General features: G+C 36.5%; 1 protein-coding gene across 2 annotated transcripts in view; it reads left to right on the forward strand.

Annotated features, from left to right (window-relative positions):
* Nucleotides 1-538: 538 nt before the first annotated feature.
* Nucleotides 539-20,731, forward strand: part of LOC133534512 (uncharacterized) — a 31,957-nt gene continuing 11,764 nt past the window's right edge. The window contains exons 1-7 of one of the 2 annotated variants that reach the window (XM_061873669.1): nt 552-640; nt 786-1,133; nt 7,402-7,610; nt 15,956-16,061; nt 16,382-16,547; nt 18,040-18,208; nt 18,627-18,765. In XM_061873669.1, the coding sequence (XP_061729653.1) occupies nt 822-1,133; nt 7,402-7,610; nt 15,956-16,061; nt 16,382-16,547; nt 18,040-18,208; nt 18,627-18,765 (1,101 nt within the window). In that variant the 5' untranslated portion in view covers nt 552-640; nt 786-821. Of the gene's footprint in view, nt 1,134-7,401; nt 7,611-15,955; nt 16,062-16,381; nt 16,548-18,039; nt 18,209-18,626; nt 18,766-20,731 lie in introns of both variants that reach the window. The other variant, XM_061873667.1, reaches the window with a different exon arrangement.

Below are 20,731 nucleotides of genomic sequence, written 5' to 3' on the forward strand. Positions count from 1 at the left end.
AAAACACGGTTCCTAAAGATGGAGTCTAAGCCAGCTGTCACCGTAGCCACACACAGCGACATTTTTATGTACGATTAACAATGAGTAACCAAAAGTTGTGACGATAAACTATCGGCGTTTTTTACTATTTTAATTTTACTTGAAAGGATTTTTCAACTATCTAAAATGAACAGATAACCATTATAGCATAACTTTATATATTCTTATCAACCAGTATGATTTTGTAACTTCGACATGTATTACAATAATCAACGGCGGAAATCCATTGGACACCGGCCAAAACTAACTAAAATATATTTTATTCATTATCCATTAGCATTTCTGTGATGTACACTTTTAGTGAAGATATCGAAGCTTCAATTAATCGCTATTCCGTTCCGCTGTCTAGAGATTACCGATATATAACATGATTAAATTGGACAAATCCACATCCCTAAAAATATGCTATATATAACCCACACATACACAGCTTACCCACCACCTAAATGGCTACGGCTTGCTTGGGACTTACGCACGCCGACGTTATCTGTGGTGTATGACGTCTAGCATAGCAGCTGTCAAAATGAGGGAATAATCATGTTGTCAAGTTAAAATGTAAATGTATAAATTAAGGCTATTCAATAGCTAGCATTACCAGCTGGTAATAGTTGTTTGTTCATCATTTTCCTTAATTTCCTTTTGCCATAGTTATTTTTAAAACTTTAGTACTTAATACTTAGACAGTACTGGCTTTCTTGTGGTTTTATCGAAACGTGAGGAATAGTAACATGTTTATTGTTTGATAGATCGTACATGATCGCGGGTTTTTCGAGTATAATACGATGCTGAAGGCAGCGTCGTTGCTTTTTATGGTGTTGGCAGCAGTTGCAGAAATTACGATACGATGTGGATCTGAAATCGGTACCTCTTTTAACAAGACTGAAGTCGGCGTAGAAGGACGCTACACAGTGGAATGGTGTACCCAAATACGCGAGAATGCAAAACTTTGGGAGCTTCAATTGGAACACACAACTGACAATAAATTTAATGTTTGTGAAAATAATATCACTCTCAGGCAGAAGCACGGAATGAAAATGGCATTACATTCCCGACCATTGACATTGAACATTACCAATAGACCTAATTGTAACATTGTAAGTATCTGTTTTTTTAATAACAAATAAATTAATTGTTAAGTAAAAAAATCACATATACAAATTACGAGTATTACACAGATTAAAATGAATGTCACTATCAATAAGTCATTAGAAAAATTATTAAAAAAATAAGTAAATAACAACAGTACATTTACACAGAATCAAGAACAGGTATGACAGCTTTAAGGAAATTGCCTAAATGGTTAGCAAAGATGTCGGCATCCGGGAAGCATGAGCATGTACTTGGCCCCATGCGGATCCCTCACGATAGCACCATACTCCAACAGACTCCGAACATAGGCAAAATAGAGTGCCAACGCTGGCCTGAGACTTGCAAATTGGGCAGCTGTTCTAATAACAAATCCTAACGTTTTCACACGCAGTTTTACAAGTCACAGTCATGTGCTCACGAAAGTCAAGTTAGGTATCCATAATGAGCCCAAGATCCCAATTCCAAGATCCAAGATTTAGTTTTAATTCCATATTTAGTTACATATTAAACCAGTCAACATCATAGTAGCGCTTTGCTCCTTATTCTACAAACATAAGGTGTTGAAATGTGGCAGCATTGTTGTTGACTTTAGTTTTTTAATGCATGTGGTGTTTACCAGTAATTAGTTATACATTCAGCTTGTTATTAATGGTTTGATAGTTGTAAGTTTCAATGCAATAACTGTTGGTTAACCTTAAAATTAAATAAATTCGGATTACTGGAAGTTAGAGCAAATGTGCTTATTATGTTGATGTGTGTTTTAGTATCGTGAAGCAATACACTATACTAATATACTAAATTCAAAGAAAATTTTACTGTGTAGCTGAATTTAAGGCATTAACAAAGATTTTCAAGATTGACAAATTGATAATTTAAGCGCACATAGTATTTGCACACATTCAGAAATACTAGAATGATCAATTGCACCTCTATTTTAGTGCCGGATTACTGGGTGTATTGGACCATAGAAGTATTATCAAGACTTCACTGTAGTTTGTCATGTAGATTAGTGACTATATCAAGTTTCAAAATAAACACTACTTTTAGCCCTGTACCCAGGCGCCAAAGAAATTATTTCGCTTCACCCAACAAAAACATTAAAACTATTTTAGAAGGCAAGATTGAAGCTAAAAGAGAAAGGTAAACCACGGGTAAGCTACATGCAGCAACTAAAAGGAAAAGCCAATGTCATGTTATAGGGACCTAAAGAACTTAGCCAAGGACTGTCCACTTCACCGACAAGAGCCATGCTCTTAAATGATGATGATGAATATGATGATGATATTATCTAAATGTATACTGGATTGTCATCTTAGTTCGGTGGTTTAAGTAGACTATCTTCTAATAAGGGTTCTTGTAAGATAAAAAAAATAGAAGCAACAGAAGCTATATGCTGTTATTGTCACGCTGACACTCTGCAGTCTGTGACATGCATTCATTTATATTGTTTGTATTGTAATAATCCGGGCCCGTACTTTAAATGCCGTTGACGTAAAAATGACGTAATATAACATACAGGAAGTTTTTAACAACACTACAAATTTAGATAACCTACTTATTGATGCATAGAAAAATAAATACTTGTTACGTAAAATACACTAATAAAAATCAAAAATATGTATTATTTAATAAACAAATAATTTATTATTTAGTTCAGTGACCCACAACTATCCGCTGGGTGCAAAGCATGCTCTCAGGCAGAGTGGTTAGGCTAGACTTGCTTAACACCACAATCAAAGTGACCACTGTGAGAGGCTACCCAGTACCCGCAAGGGGGTGTTCTATCTCCCTTGCTCTGGACTCTTGCAGTGGATGGACTTCTGCATAAGATGGCGGAGCTCCGAATCGACACTCAGGGGTACGCAAATGACCTTGTTGTGACGGTGAGCGGCGACTGCCAAAGTACTATATCAGACTATGCAGAGGGCTCTCAACACCATAAATACATGGTGCGGAGAGAATGAATTGTCTATCAATGCAGATAAGACAACTATAGTTCCATTCACGAACAAGCGGAAACTACATAAACTTAAACCGCTTGTCATGAATGGAAAAACTATTCCGTTCTCAACAGAGGTCAAATATCTGGGGGTAAATATTACTGGACCAGAAACTGACCTGGAACAATCACGTGGACGGAATCATACAAAAAGCTAGATCAGCCTTGGCAATATGCTGTCGTTTAGCAGGCAATCGATGGGGTCTAAAACCCAAAATTGCCGTATGGCTGTACACATCTATAGTGAGGCCGATAGTGTCTTACGCCTTCTGTAGTCGGTTATCACTATCAGTATTGTTATTTACTATGCGTCTGCTGTAAAAGAAAATTAAAGGTACTATAGGCGCTAATAGGGTCTAATAGTATTAATAATACTCATACCTATAACATTTTTTATAAAAACAAACACATATGAAAAAGTAGTCGATAAAGCAGTTAAACATCGATAGATTATTAATATGTTGTAACATGACATCACTGTTTTTGTTCGCACATAGACAATTTACGCACACACTTGCATTGCATTTTTGGTCACACTTTTGAAGTTTGACAGTCGTTCTATACTATCCTATTTCTATGGTTAGACGTTTTTGTACTGATTGTCAAGAATCTGTATCAGTTAACTAAAGAGGTTGACAAATGATTAATTATTACAAAAATTCTAATTGAAATCAACTCTATGTAACGTGACGTCATTTTTCCGTCAACGCCATGAAATGTACGGGTCCTCGTAATAATGCAAGTTCTAGAAGTGACAATCTGACAATAGGGACCGTGCGCGTTGGAGGGTCTGCCATCTTGTGGCCTGAATCGGAACCATAAACACGTATATTTACACGTCACCTGTTTTCTTGTGCATAGTAGGTTCTGCCATCTTGTGGGCTACATCGGAACAATAAACACCACATTTACGCCTCGCGCCAAAAATCTGACGGCTCCTGTGCTGCCTCCTACAGTTTATGCACGCTCCCTATACAAGTTCTTATATTCTGTTTTTTATTCCGTAGACTAAAATGTCATTTCATGTGATACTAAGAAAAGTCATGTCTTACATAAGAAACGTCATTTTAGTCTACAGTACTCACTCATTTTAGTTGCAATACTCACTTACATTTCTCTGTGTTAACACTAAGGATTGCAGACCGGTACTGTTTAAAAGAACCGGGATTTTCGGTACCAGCCAAAAATGGGATCGGGATTTTCGGGACTGCCTTAAAAATTCAGTTTTTACCTCAAACTTCGGTAAAAAAGCGAACTAAAAAATCTCTCAAAAATTATTGGAGATAAAAAATAACATGGTGAACGTACACTTTTTTACTCTTCTTTTCTTCTTCCTCGCGTTGTCCCGACATTTTTGCCACGGCTCATGGGAGCCTGGGGTCTGCTTGGCAACTAATCCCGAGAATTGGCGTAGGCACTAGTTTTTACGAAAGCGACTGCCATTTGACCTTTTAACCCAGAGGGTAAACTAGGCCTTATTGGGATTAGTCCGGTTTCCTCACGATGTTTCCTTCACCGAAAAGCGACTGGTAAACATTAAATGATATTTCGTTCCGAAAAGCGGTTTCAACCCGCGACCTCCGGATTGCAAGTCGCACGTTCTTACCGCTAGGCCACCACGATTTTACTTTTTTACAATAAAATGAATTTATTTGCCACACTCACTGCGTACACTAACTATGATAATTACTAGGTACTGAATAGATATGTAATAGGAAATAATTTAATTTTTGTTTTATTTGTTAGTGAAATTACACGCGATACATATGCAGTTTTTAATGAAAACCAGAGTAAGTTATGTTTATTGTTTGTCTGATTAACATATATAAGATTTCTTTAAGACACGTGAAATTTGGTGCTTTTTAGGGTTCCGTAGCCAAATGGCAAAAAACGGAACCCTTATAGATTCGTCATGTCCGTCTGTCTGTCCGATTATGTCACAGCCACTTTTTTCCGAAACTATAAGAGCTATACTGTTCAAACTTGGTAAGTAGATGTATTCTATGAACCGCATCAAGATTTTTACACAAAAATAGAAAAAAAAAACAATAAATTTTGGGGGTTCCCCATACTTAGAACTGAAACTCAAAAAATCTTTTTTCATCAAACCCAGACGTGTGTGTGGGGTATCTATGGATGGTCTTTAAAAATGATATAGAGGTTTCTAATATATTTTTTTTCTAAACTGAATAGTTTGCGCGAGAGACACTTCCAAAGTGGTAAAATGTGTGTGTCCCCCCCCCCCCCCTGTAACTTCTAAAATAACAGAATAAAAAATCTAAAAAAAATATACGATATACATTACCATGCAAACTTCCACCGAAAATTGGTTAGAACGAGATCTAGTAAGTAGTTTTTTTTAAATACGTCCTAAAATTTAAAAAAAAAATTTTTTTTCATCATACCCATACGTATAGGGTATCTATGGATAGGTCTTCAAAAATTATATTTAGGTTCCTAATATCATTTTTTTTCTAAACTGAATAGTTTGCGCGAGAGACACTTCTAAATTGAAAAAAAATGGGTCCCCTCCCCCCCTGTAACTTCTAAAATAACAGAATGAAAAATCTAAAAACAATATATGATATACATTACCATGCAAACTTCCATCGAAAATTGGTTTGAACGAGATCTAGTAAGTAGTTTTTTTTAATACGTCATAAATGGTACAATGGTACGGAACCCTTCATGGGCGAGTCCGACTCGCACTTGGCCGCTTTTTTCTTACTGTTTAACAGATAATATTGCTCAAATATTGTATCGAAAATGTTAGTACCGAAAATCCCGGGACTATCGGGAATTTAATTTTGTAATCCCGGTTCTTTGCTTGGCTCTAACGGGATTTCTCGTGAGCAAACCCTAGTTAACACTCGACAGTGCAGATTATATACATCCTTAGATGCCAGTTATTACTGGAAACATATAACACGCTTATTTATTAGTGTCCCACCGAAGTTGCGGTTTCGGCAGGTTTGGCATAAAAATCATGTTGCGGGCAAAAAACTGCCGAACCTTTAAGCTGAAACTATTTTCGGTAGTGACTGGCCGAAGTTTCGGTTTCTGCAGGTTTCAACACAATAGTTATTTGTAAATAACTTTGATCTCGTGTAGTACACAAAATTTTACACGTCAGTCAGCCATCAAAAAATACAACCTGAAGAAATGTAATCCAGACGGACGGATCACTATTTCACTCATGTTTTCTGAAGGTATTCTAACAATTAACTATAATTACCGCAATAAAACAAAACGAAAGAAATTTCAATAAAATAATACGAAAATAATGAATTAACGAACATCAATTGACAGTTCAACCGACAACTTTTTTTTTGTAAAAAAAAAACTTTGTAAGATCCGGTCCGAATTGCGGATACTACTATTTGTCAACTATAAGTAGAGATCGTTAAAAGTAGTTAAGTAGAATTATTTACTGCGTAACAATTGCGTAAATTTGTATAAGTTCATTGTTTTGATTGTATAATAAAATACGTAAAATATGGTGTTTTTATTAAACGTTAAACTTTTATTTCATTAATTAATTATTACGAAACGAATGAAGACTCGTAGGGTGTTTTGGAACGATGCGATCTGACTTTTTTCGGGGGTCTATTATAAACCGTCAATATACCGTTGAAATACGTATGCACTTTTTTTATCTCTTTCTTTTTGCTAATGACGTGAAAGGGATAAAGCAAAATGCGATTTTGCTCACTGTTTTTAAGCAGCAAATTACCCTTGTTCGAGCTGCTGACGTGAAAAAGTCATTTAATTTTCGGGCACAGGGTTCGACCGGAACAGGAGCAAAACCGAACCTTTAATTTCGGCAAAATATTTCTGCTATCTACTAGTTATCCCTGTGAACTTGAAACGTCACTATCTTGTGCGATCGTTTGTTTTGTGATTAATAAATTGCTTACGTATGAAATGTGAATGTTTATAAGTGCAAATATGGTGACGAACCTCAATTGTTTGATGGATTATCAATTCTAAACAGACATATTTTTACACCGACATATGAAAAGGAGGTCATCGATTTTACCCCTATGTAATGTAAATGTTGTGGAATTTCACAGTTTTCTAATAAAAGTTCTATGTCACTTTAACTGATGATTTGATGAAACATACATTAGTTCACAAACCTTGCAATTTTTATAAACAGATTCGGAACATCACGAATCATATCTCATTGACTATAGCAAAAATACATTATCATAAACCTTAAAACTAATTTATATATGTATATGTCATTTATACATCACATCCTGTTGTTCCAGACCTGTCTCTCAAAACATTTTGATGCGGTTTTCTCAAGCTGCTACAAGGTATCCAACAAGATAATTGAGAAGAAAGAAACCAATGAGCATGCGGTCACTAACACACGTGTGCACTCATCGATGGATACGTATCATCGCATCGACAACATGTTCACCAGCCATCAAGCCCTCAATACGTTGAAACCCGTCGTGCAATTTGACAAGAATGAGTAAGTTTAATTCGTATAGTCTAGCCAGCCAACCAAGTTAGTAGCAACAGGTAACTATTAAGCTTCTGTACCGTTATTTGAAGCCTATTTAATATTTGAGAGTGCGATGCTGTTTGACAGATGACGTAGCGGTTCACTATAGGCTGACACCTACCCCCTTTGTACTTGTATTTCAAGTTTTAACCCCCTCCACCAGGCGCCCGTGGCCCGCGGCCGCGGAGCTCTTCATTGGCGTTCTGTTTGTCGGAACGTTCGGTTCACTGCAAAAAATTCTTAGAAATCCTTAGATTCTTAGAATTTTTTGTAAGTACTAATTAAAAGTATTGTTAACGGTTTTACCGTTCGATTGTTAATATTACTTCAATGATTTGATGGACAGCTTGTGTTCGTCAATGTGTTTAGCAAAGCTGACACCTCATCGATTCACATCGCGAGCGCAGCGAAGCTGTCGCGTAAGTAAGCGATTCTTATTTTATTTTGTTTACAGCGAATCGAATCATTTTAAGCACGGAGCAGGTCCTTGAAAAAGTGTAAATGTGAATGGCAGTTTATAGGCCACAGTTTTATTGTCCTCCGAAAGGGAGGTTATAGCGGTTCCTATTACAGTATAGAACTGCCTAACTTAGGAATAACTAAAAAGACGCGCTCTGTGACGTCGTAGTTTATGCTAATCAACTTGTGATTTTGCATTAAGTAACCTTAGGGTAATTACAATAATAATGATCGTAAGATATATATGACCTGATATTTTCCGTGCATTTCCGGATTTTCTGGTACTGTGCTGCTGTGATACAAATTATTTTAGTTTGCATTTAAATCGAAATATCACAATAAAGGCTGGATTTGGAAGTACCCCCAATTTTAGAATGCTTGAGAGCTGGGGCTAAAACGCCTAAATTAAGCTAGAATAAGAGGCCATTAAAGAAATACCATGTTTGGTATTGCCATGGGTACCATTAAACAGTAAAGTTACTCTAGTATCATGCTGGCTACCAAATTAGGGTCCTATCCGCCTTAAAGTCGACGAAGCCCCGCTGTCGCGGGGCTTCTATTTCCGCTCTGAGGGACGAAAGGTAACTAACAAACCTACATCGAAAACCTCCTTTTCGATCTTTTTGTTTATATCCTTTGGAAAGTTTTTTCTTAATAATACCAATTTTGGATGCACAGTACCGTCAATATCTTTGTGAATTTTATTTTCAATTAAGGTATTTGTACGTAATAATAAATAGTGCAACTGCTAAAAGTGCCTTCTAGTTAAAGCAAGGGATTTAAAAGTGAAACTCTTGGATGTAAAACTGACATATCCCCATTCAGTTGTGTTATTTTGAATTTCGTTTAAGGAGTTTTATTATATTTATATACGTATAAAATTTTAGTTTTGACATGTATAACTGCATACAGGAGGGGCACTATTTACCCCTTTGCTATAACTATAACCCTTGTGAGAAAAGGAGGTTCGAAGTATCTTTTCATGACTTAAGAACGTAATTGAGACTGGGAGGTCGGGTGGTTACAGACCGCCGCTGCCTGCACAAGGCATAACACATATCCTGCTGCGTAAGCAGAGTTGAACAATATTGCATTATGTTAAATTAGCATACTGTAACCTTTCCCACCTGCGCAAGGTGTGGAGAAATTTACTACCATTGCGTAACTTATTGTACCTATACTACCGGTACCTATTATGGATATCCGCCATGGCCTACTACAATAACTATCCTGCTACTTAGCAGAAGGTTTATTAAAATATAAATATGTGCTGTTAAGCATACATACATAACGTACCTAATATTTCCCGCCTGCGTAAGGCGAGTGAATATTACTATTTAGCCAGCTGAAGACCTGCCGCCTGCGCAAGGTGTGCGATTTTCATTATCCTGCTACGCTAGCAGATGAAGCAAAATGGCTACTGTAAGACCAGTATACTTAATACAATGAACATGGTTCCAAACGCCAAGACCTTTCCCGCCTGCGCAAGGCGTGTGAAAATGATTAGACACTGGGGCTAAAAGTCAGACATGGTTTTGATACTGTTATTAGATAAAAGTATATTAAGATCATACAACATGCCTGCGCAAGGCGTGCAACATCCATTTGCCTGCTGCGCAAGCGGGTATCAATTGGTTCAAGGTATCATTAATCAAATAATGGTACTACAAAGCAATTATGATACAAGTACCTACTTAACATGTATCTATTTCTATAAGCCAAGATTTCAACTCCCATGTAAATCTCCGCCTAATTCACAATAATAATTCATAATCATTTATTTGCACATAAAAATCCTACGCAAGGCATTCGAGAAATAATTTTTACTATCGTTTGGCTGCGAAAACACACCCCACTAAACATGAGACTGGCCCAGGAAGACCATAAAACCCTAAAAAGATAAAATAAGCCTTGACACACTCACTGCCAGCGACCCGCTAGGCGTATTCCTTTTTAGTAGGCGCTTTGCGAGACATACTGTTTTCTCGCGTTATCAACTTCGCTCGTAACGCGTAGCTCACGCTGGCACTGAATGTGTTAACTGGCTTTCCGGTGAGTAATATTAAAAATCACCATAAGTGGTTCATACTTCATACGTGGCCCATTCAGTCATGCTAATAATCTTGATAATCTAGAGTTCATGATACTGATCGTTGAATTAAAAATTTTAAATTTGTTTTGAATTGCCTTAATCAACCGGCCGCCCCGCCGCTACATAGTTCTAATGGTTTAAAGATATAAATATATTACCCTGGACTGGTTCAAGGTTCTTGGCCATTCATCATTTAACCCCATTTGGGTCAAACACAACAAAGGTTGGGAAAAATGTATCCCGCCCGTAGCAGCATAACAAGATTGCAGCAGCATAGCGTGGCTTGAACTCCGTTAACGTTGCGTTGTCTACAGGAAAGACGTGAAGGACTTAATAAAATGTCTATGACCCACAACTGGTATATAATCATAGCTCAATGCAACTCATCATCGCAGTCCAAATGAAAGAAAGCCATTTCGGTTATTAATCTCGTTAAAATATATGTCCTAGATGTCGGGACGACTTCTTGTTAATAGCCAAAAGTGCTTTTTTGGATAACGGATACAAACCCTTAAGGGTTGAGTTGAGATACATACATTTACCTATTAGTTCGAATCTACTTTAAAAGACTGCGTGGTTATGATATTCAATATAAAACATTACAAATTTCCCGGGTGGAATTAAGCAGGCGTACATAGGCTACGGAGACTGCTTACCATCAGGCGGGCCGTATGCTTGTTTGCCATCGACGTAGTAAAAAAGGCAAGCAACCTCGAAGGTTATTTCTATACCAATGTTCATTAATTGGTGTCCTATGAAATTATTCCCATAAGTATTCAGTTTTTGGCAACAATAATGTACAAGACAGTTTCTGTATTGTATACTGTATGTTACAAAATATATATGTGAGAATCAGTGAGTTCACTGAGATAACATTAGAATTGCTTTATATCACCGTTGATACAATGTAAATGCTAGACAAGTCTGCGCCATTGGGCATGGGCATGCCACAGGTTGAATTACCTACTTAAGTATATATAGTTCTCAAATCTCGTTTAAAGTAATGTAACATTAGTTTTTCTTCAAAAACATAAAAATAGGAAGGCTACTTAATGCCAAATGATTAAATACTGATTATTTTAACGAAGGTCTTTGACCTTACTATCTAACCCGTCAGTCAATAACATATCCTTGGTAAGATAAATAGTTATGTCCATACATCTCGCGCTTCCTTGAGCTTGCACCAGGTAGTACAAGTAGGTAATCCTGAAATAAGGTACGAGTATATTTGTGGCCAAAGCTGGGACTACCAGTTAGAATGGCTATTACTTATATGTGTTAAATTATGCGAATTGTAATTTATTAAAACACTTTAGCGAACGTAAATCTATCATCTACGCACAGGCCTAACCTTGGCTTATCAGGAACGCAGACATTGTAATATGTGAAATACCAGACGATACAAAGAACCAAGCGGGAGGGCACTCTCCTGGCAGAGTTTTCAAGATTAAATTGTAGCTCACTAACTGAAATTGACGAGCTTTTAGTGCCAATAATACAGATCTTGTTTAAGATTTTAATCAGTCACTTTATGTTTTTAATATGCATGAAACTAAAGGCCAAGTATGTATATTCAGGTGAAAGCCTTAAATATACCTATACATCTTGCATGATGGTACATAATTTCAACATGATACTCGTAATAATGATACCTCCAAGAGGAAAAATCCTAGTATTATTTTTGCTGTATTGCAGGCATTGAATTGATAAAGGTCATGTTCTTACCATACTGGCCCTAATTATTGTACATGTAATAAAATAAAACCACATTATAGGCTGGTTAAAGTATGGGCTTAGGCCCAAAAATATTTTAGAATACTCTCTGGGGTAAGACTACCAATATCGTAGCGAATATCAAAGAAAAATTAAAATGGTTACAGCAAATAGGATTTGTTGTGTATTATATAATATAATATAATTCAGCCTATATACGTCCCACTGCTGCTCATGTGCGAGAGGGCTCGGGCTATAGTCCCCACGCTAGCCCAATGCGGATTGGGGACTTGTTGTGTATTATGATTGAAAATTGGATATTCTACGAGCTTATTTACATTCTGAATGGCTATGCACTGTACACAACTACAACGGTGAGAGTGGTAACGGGTTGAACTCTTTGGGATGAGTAACATAAAGCTGTTAATAGCGCTACCAAATTAACCTACTATATCACTTACTGTCTATTTGTTATTCAAGAATGTTCAAAAGCGGGAAAATAAGGACAGCTTAGGTTAATCCATGAATTAATTGTCTGAGAGCTTGATTACTTCTACAATATAATAGACAATATTGCATGTTGTGATAAGTGCACTTTTCATATGATTTACTTTGCCCTTAAGACTGTAGGATTTTTGGAAAACAAACAAGCGAAGCTCTGAAAAATGTATATAAAAATCGTTTTTGTGAGCCTATAAGTTAAATTGTATCCTGCCTCATAAGTAAATACCAATATTTGGTAACCATATCTGGGTAAAAGACACTTTAAAGTGTCAATAATCAAGTTTATTTTCTTTTTGGCAAGGTAATATAAGGTCAAATATGAGTCAGTTTGTTAGAATGTGGACCTTGAAATCAATTGAAAGTATTGAAACACATATAATGATCGCAATGTTATTGTTGGATGGATAAAATAAAAAGTATAATTATGTTTTCATAATTTATTTTAATAAACATACTGTTTTCTATATTTATAGGTCCTATCTATAAATAACATTGTAAAGTAAAATATGTCACTGCACACTTTAAGCCTTTTCACATTCATCCATGTACCCGGATTGTTAAGTACACTTGTACTTGTTGTCTCCACCATTTTCACATATCAGTATAAATTAATCACATTGGCGTTTTCTGACCACCAGGCGATCACAGACACGTCTCAAATATTAAATAGGCTTCAAATAACGGTACAGAAGCTTAATAGCAGCGTTTTACCTTACAATAAAACGCTTATTAAGCGAAATACCTTATTTGAAGCCTATATTTTTTAAATTCGCCTGTGGCTACAACACTCAGTTGCAATAAACCAAATCACTTATATAATGCCCGAGGGTATTTTTAACTCACTGCGTTTTCTCCTACCATGCAGGTTGCAATAAGCAACATCTATAGTCTATACATACAAGTCAACTGGTATGTCTCTTCATATTGAAAACGAAATAATAAATAATATCAAATGCAATCCTTTTTCGAATGTGGTATATTGCAACTTCGTTTTATTTATATTTTGAGACCCAATGAAGAGCTCCGCGGCCGCGGGCCACGGGCGCCTGGTGGAGGGGGTTAAAACTTGAAATACAAGTACAAAGGGGGTAGGTGTCAGCCTATAGTGAACCGCTACGTCATCTGTCAAACAGCATCGCACTCTCAAATATTAAATAGGCTTCAAATAAGGTATTTCGCTTAATAAGCGTTTTATTGTAAGGTAAAACGCTGCTATTTACCTAACCTAACCTAACTGTGTTGACTTTTTTTATGTAGCAGTCACAGAAACGACTATTATCGAATAGAAATACGAAAATATTAGCTTTTTACATTTTTTTTATTGGCTGTTTGTCGATTTCGATCGCGCCTTTACCTTGCGCGCGCATTGGGATGTGCGTAAAAAAAAATAACGCGCCAGCCATTTTCCGTATTTGTCATAAAATTGGAATAGTTTTGCATGTTTTTAGTTTATATATTGACGAAAATGACATTTTCAAGCATTGAAAATGAAGAACACTTAAAATTGACGCTGCCAGTAATACTAATAGAGGCAAGAGCCGAGAACGATAGCCTTTTACCATCAAAATCGGGTGAAAAATAATTGGCGCCATATGAAACTTTTGTTCAATGGAAAATCAGCAAAAACGCCCAGTCTTTCTTGGAAAACGTGTTGGTTGCTTACTTCAATGAACTGGCGAATAAGTGCCTACAAGCGCAGCACGCTTTGGTGCAATTATTTGATGTTAAAACTGTAAGCCACCATTTTGAAAATTGTAGGTACTTTTACTGTTTTGACAAAATAAATCGAATCTATAAGTTTTGTTTTTTCCTCGCAAGTGTGTTGAAAAACGTCGTATGAGACGCGTGTACTATCGCTTGCAGCTCGCGCGCACAATATCGCCTCGTGTGTAATGACCAACTTGGCACACTTGTATCATAATGTACTATTTCTTTATTCGCAAATTATTTGGTAACTGATGCGTTCAAACCTATATGGCAAATAAATACCTACGTAGGTATTTTAATAAAAGTGTGATGTGTCTAATGTAGGTAAATAAGATATAAATTATGTATACCTACCAAACTCTACCTCTATACCAGATAAATTGATGTCAGCGTGTTTTCAATTGATATCGTAGCATAATGTGAATGTCTAAGGTTCTGACCTCTGATTGATTTGATAAGATGTTTGCAATAGGCAATTTTCCTCAAATTATACTGTATATTCGTCGGAGTTTCCTTATAATGACAAAGTAATTATATTAAATTTATTATGAACTATGTGAATACTAGTCGTCAATACAAAACATAATAACAACAATACACATGTTTACTACAATACATATCTAAACAGCAATACTAATACTGACGACAGGTGGACCCTATGCCTTTGCAATAAGGCTTACAAAGTGATGCGATAGTACATACATTACTGTACCTTTATCTACCTTAACATAACTTCATACGTTCAATAGTAAGTAATGGCGGTTTTTGGAAATTAATATAGAGGTTTTATAAGTCATTAATTATAAGTATAAATAGTTTGTATTGTACATGTATAAACAGTCTAGATCAAAGGAAAGTTTTATCTTTTTAACAAGCAGAAACGTCTGGGAACGATGCTATTAAGCTTAGAATAAATTTAAAAGTGGAAAAAGGAAAGTTTTGTTAGACCATTGACCTGCTATCAGAAAAGTTAAACTTTACCATGGAGGTCAAATATACTATTTAAGAAGATTGTAATCCCGGTTTCCGGATATATAAATAGCAGCCCTCGTATTACAATATACCGTTGAATTACCTATGCACTTTTTTGTCTCTTTCTTTCAGCTAATGACGTGAAAGGGACAAAGACAATAGAATCCAAATACTTCGAATTTGAATATAATGGTCACTTGAATGTTATTTAGTCTAACTCTGTGAGCAAAATGCGATTTTACTCACTGTTTTTAAGCAGCAAATTACCCTTGTTCGGGCTGCTGACGTGAAAAGGTTATTTAAATATCCGTCTTCAGATAGGCATATCAGAATAGTAACTTTTCAGAGTTATAACTATATGGACAGACACATATATTATTTGGCAAACATTACTACGAAATTACAAAAATTTGCGTTTGAAATCATTTGCGAATTAAACCAAATTGCAATCAATTAAAATTCGGGCTCTTGAAAATGTACGCAATGATACTTCGGGCAAACAATATTTAGGTCAACCAAAAGAAAGATATTCGTTTGTAAAGTTGTTTAAATAAGTGGGTTACCTTTTCAACGGTCTATATATTACGATTCATTACTATTGCCGCTTCGAGTATAAGAACGTACCTATATAAAAAAACAATCAAACTAAAAATACATAATTGAACCATAATATGAAACATAATATTTCGACGTTATCTCTCAATCATGTATTCTGATGAAAAAGGTTAAGAAATTATATAAAAAATGGCAGGCCCATACAAGTATTGTGATTTATTTTAGTCAACTTATCCTTCGGCGTCTCAGAGGCCACTGATGCAGTTAAATTACATACATTTTATCAAAGGTATATTTCGCTTTGTTTCAGCCGTGAGCTCGTAGCCACATACAACCTGCACTACATAGACGTGAGCGGATCGTTTGGCATGCGAACAAAAGAGTATAAGAAGAATTCCACTATTAGAGAAATTGATGTAAGTATTTAAACGCATGATGTACACCGAGTGGGTAAAGCATGCACGAGGAAATTCCCGATTTTTCCTGATTCCATTTGAAATGGTTCAAATCTCCCCACAGTTTGATTTTTAATTCTTTTCTGGTGAACTGGGACTGAACGTCTAGCGACCTTCATCAAGGAGGAATTTGGGCTGAAAGGTGTCAAGAACTCAAGAGCTTATATGATCTCACGTGTGTCACTCTGTCCGTCTTTTACAGCCAATTTGCTTCGAAACTTTTTAAGCAAAACCTCTCAGTTTTTTCTAAAGATTAACATTTTATATTTCTTATATCTTAGGCTGTAGATTGGATAAACATCAGAGGCAACTGCACCCCGCTGTCTGAGTCTGCTACAGTTGTTTGCCACCTGCCGTGTCCTGACGCGGGTAATTGTGTACGTCTGTCTTTGGAATACACCGCGTCGTATCGAAACAGCATCAACGATCCCAGCGTCTATGAATACTGTGAGTACATCGATAGACGCGATTTAACTCCTTTTATTCGTTAAGTGATCGTCAGCTTTAGTGAAACGGGCTTTACTTATAGTCAACAATCATCGAATCACCGAATGACGTATACAGGTGATACTCATTCAGAGATGATTTGTCATTAGTGCCTTGCAATCGCTGCATTTTAATTTTATGTAACGTATTATTGATTTATAAAAAAAATTATTAGTAAATAAACGTATGATAAATAAACGTAATACCCATCACAAACCAAAGTACAATTTAACCTTTATTCATGTAAATGATTGTTCCTCAAAAACATTGTGTCACATGCCAGTAACAACAATAAATAGGTAAATGTTGTTTTCCCAATGAGTCGTTGTGGTTAGGGCCAATGAAAATGCGTAGTATTCGCACATGAAAATGGTCACTTTACCTTAACAGTTATACCTACATTATTTTCTATATTCACCTTAAACATGATAGAAACTCATGTTTGAAAAAAACGTGCTAAGGTATATGTAGGAACTCTTACAGTTTCGCTATGTCTGTCCGTTTGTCCGTCCGCGGCTTTGCTCCGTGATCGGTCTTGCTAGAAAGCTTAAATTTAGAATAGATGTATAGATCAGTTATGCCAACAAAGTCTTAAAATAAAAAATAGTAAAAATTAGGATGGGTCTCCTACACGAAAAGTGGGGATGTTTGAGCTGAGTTTTCTACAGATGTTTTTGACATTTTTCGTGACTCACATCATTGAAATAAGTAACGCATTACTGACAACTGAATTCCAGTTCCATACACTATTCTGTATACAATTTATATTATAGAATAATGCATGGAACTGGAATTCAGGAAGCCCTATAATGTTTCATTCAATTTACAAGCGGCTTGGTCCATCCATAGCATCTCTCGATGGTCTGGCGCACGTTAAAAATCTGCTCCGGTGTTCCCCGCCCAGGCACGAAGCCAGCCTGCTCAGCCGGTATTTATCGGTCAAAGAACTCCGCTAATCGCGACTTTATAATGTGCAAAAATACCTTACTGGCATGTGATATGACTAACAAAGTCCTATAGTTGCCACATTTGACTGTTGAGCCTTTTTTATGAAGAGGTATTAAACGATTCAGTCCGGTCTCTCGGCCACTGACCATCAGTTCTCCACACTTTGCAACAGATCTGGTGTAAGAACTGTGTTCAGATTCCCAATTTTTCTAGAATATGCTGACTTGAAGGCGCCTTTTGGCAAATCTGAGGGCGAGCGCTATATGCTTGCACTTCAAAATAATATTTTCAAAATTACTAATGAATAATAATAAAAAATACGATATACTTTTTTCCATCAAAAAGAAACGTTCGAATAACATAAAAAAGCCGCTGTACGATTCAAATCTATCCTCGACCCCTGGAGACCTTGGTCACTTTTTCTCTTGTTTATGACTTACGACATGACTTTCAGTTTATAAATCCACTGTGAACAATACTTATGAAGTACAAATTCGAATTACAGGTGAGCTGCCGAGCGAGGAAAGGGAGATGGACCCAGGCATGGACCCGCGCGTATGGTGGGCGATAGGCGCGTTGGCGCTGACACTGACTCTGCTGGCGGCGTGCTGGGCCGCGCACTCGCGCGTGCTCGCCAACCTGCGCAAGAAGGTGCTGCACGACTGGGTGCACAGGTAGGAAACATTAAGTGCCAGTTGCACCAAACACAGTTAACAGACTGATCAACGTCACGTAACAGAGATCTATGAAACTTCCCATACAATAAAATTTAGCGAACGTTTTAACGGTGACAGACGGTTTGGTGCAACCGACCCTTAGTATTATACTTCTCAAGCATGCTCCTTATATTAGCGGTTCCCGGTTACACACTGGAGCCAGGGTGATTATGGCAACCTAATCTCAATAATGCGACTGACCTTTGGTCTTCCAAACCCTATTACTAAGCTGAAATACTCGAACCAACTTCCTCCGGCTTAGCAGCTAAACGCTAGGTTTCTAAATTACTGTAATGTTTTATTAAACTATGAATGGTTTTGTTCCCGGTGTTCAAAATTGAAAATACGTGTACATTATACATTTATTCACCTACAGATACGCTTCGTACACGGCTGAGCACACGCCAGTGGTGGACCCCGGCCACATCCTCCTGCTGTACGCGAGAGACTGCGAGCCGGCCATGGAGGCCGTCAGCGTGCTGAAGGAGATGCTCGAGGAAGGCGCTCCGGCCCGGGTAAGAGATGAGATATCAGAGCTATAGATTGTGGAAAGGTGTTAAGTATCAGAAAAAAATCGTGCTCACATTTGACATCAAAAATTGACGGCGCTATTTGGCGCTGTATGTTTTTAAGTTATGGAAATAAACGTCAAAATTTGACAACTAGAGTGACCGCATAATTTACCTAAAATACTGGACTGTATACAGACTTTTCGGCTCTCAAATTTGGCACAAATACTTAGTAGACTGTATCCTAATCTTTTCACCTTATCAAAAACAACACTTTTCCTCATTATGTTTGGGCCTCAGGTCTTCCTGAAGTTGGTAACAAACAATAGCAATAAATAACTCCGACGCTTTTAAATGCATGAAAGCGTGGAAATCGCTTTCAAGAAGAAGGTCGGGCTGATTGATATTAATAATAGGCACAATCAACGGCCTTTCCGTGTCTCAGCTAAACGCGAAAACGCGCTTGCTTCTAAGGTAGCTTGAAATATAAGGGTAAGTCCGAACACACAACGATATTCCTGCGACTGAGAGTGTCAGAATCGGAGACATAGTGAGTTCAAGACAAGACAAGACAAAGCATTTATTTCGAACATATTACATAATATGTATCCTGCAAGGGCCCAGCAATGATATAATTAAATAGAAAAAATAAAACTATACTACAACAGTTAACATTAAATTATTTGAGATTATATTAAATTTAAATAGTACTTAAGGGCTAAGTTAGGTACCTACTGTTAGCATATTGATTAAACATTATATCTTCAAAAAAAACTCCTACAGTTTATTGAAGGTTTTTATGCACATTATGTGTGGTCCAGAGTGAAATATTTTTAAGCTAGAAGTAGGTAAGGAAAAGTAGTTAGTGGCGGAGATTTAATGGTTTTACATGGCGAAATTGCAAACTTCAAAATTACGAGGGTTGATTGAAAAATTCGCGGCCTGGCCAATAAAAGTTGAGGCGCAGTTGAAATAACACACAACAAATTGATTATAATAATTGCATTGTATCGTACACCGAACTCTGACGCTAACGTATTTTTAAACGAACTAGACGAAATACTAAGTCAAATAATGAGGAATAAAGATAAAAAGGTAGTTTTAGCTGGAGATTTTAACATAAACACAGCTGTACAAAATAAAATTCCAACTATCTTAACGATCTTGTAAAATATCATAACCTAAAGATTCATAATTATAAACCTACTCGATTAAATTCATGTATAGACCACGTCATTAGCAATATGGAGGGAGCAGAGGGCAAACTTCTTCCGTTGGGTCTCTCGGATCATGAGACAGCTCAGATTCTTTATATCCCAGTTAAGAAAACATACGTACGTTCAAGTATAACATACATAATGCGCAGAGATTATAGCCCAAGTAATGTACGTAAATACTGTGAATGCCTAAAAGCTTTAACTTTTTCTGAGATATTTCTGGAGTCCGATATGAATAAGGCTTTCAAGTCTTTCCATGACTTAATTTGTTTATTTTATGAACTTTGTTTTCCATTCATAAGGTGTAGAGTATCAAATAATCGTAAAACACAGAAATGGATTACAAAAGGTTTAAAACTAAGCTGTAAAAATAAACGGGCCCTACGTTTTAAACACTATAAAGAGAAAACTTCGGAAAGTCGATGTGCATACAAAGTCTATTCAAAAATGCTACTTAATTGCATAAATACTTCCCAAAGGCTTCATAATTACAGATTTATACAGAATTCTACTAGCAAAAGTAAAGCATGTTGGGATATTATCAAAGACAATCCGGATCAGCGCCTCACGAATGAACATTATATTACTGAAATTAACAAGGAAGGTACTATAATTGAAAACCCCACTCAAATAGCACATGAATTTAATAGCTACTTAATTCAACGTCCAAGTATTAACAAAAGCTCAACTATAAAAAACACAAATTGTAAATTGATTAATAACACAATATTTCTGACACCTGTAAGCCACAGCGA

Source organism: Cydia pomonella, chromosome 2, assembly GCF_033807575.1.
Source record: "Cydia pomonella isolate Wapato2018A chromosome 2, ilCydPomo1, whole genome shotgun sequence".
Taxonomy (NCBI): Eukaryota; Metazoa; Arthropoda; class Insecta; order Lepidoptera; family Tortricidae; genus Cydia; species Cydia pomonella.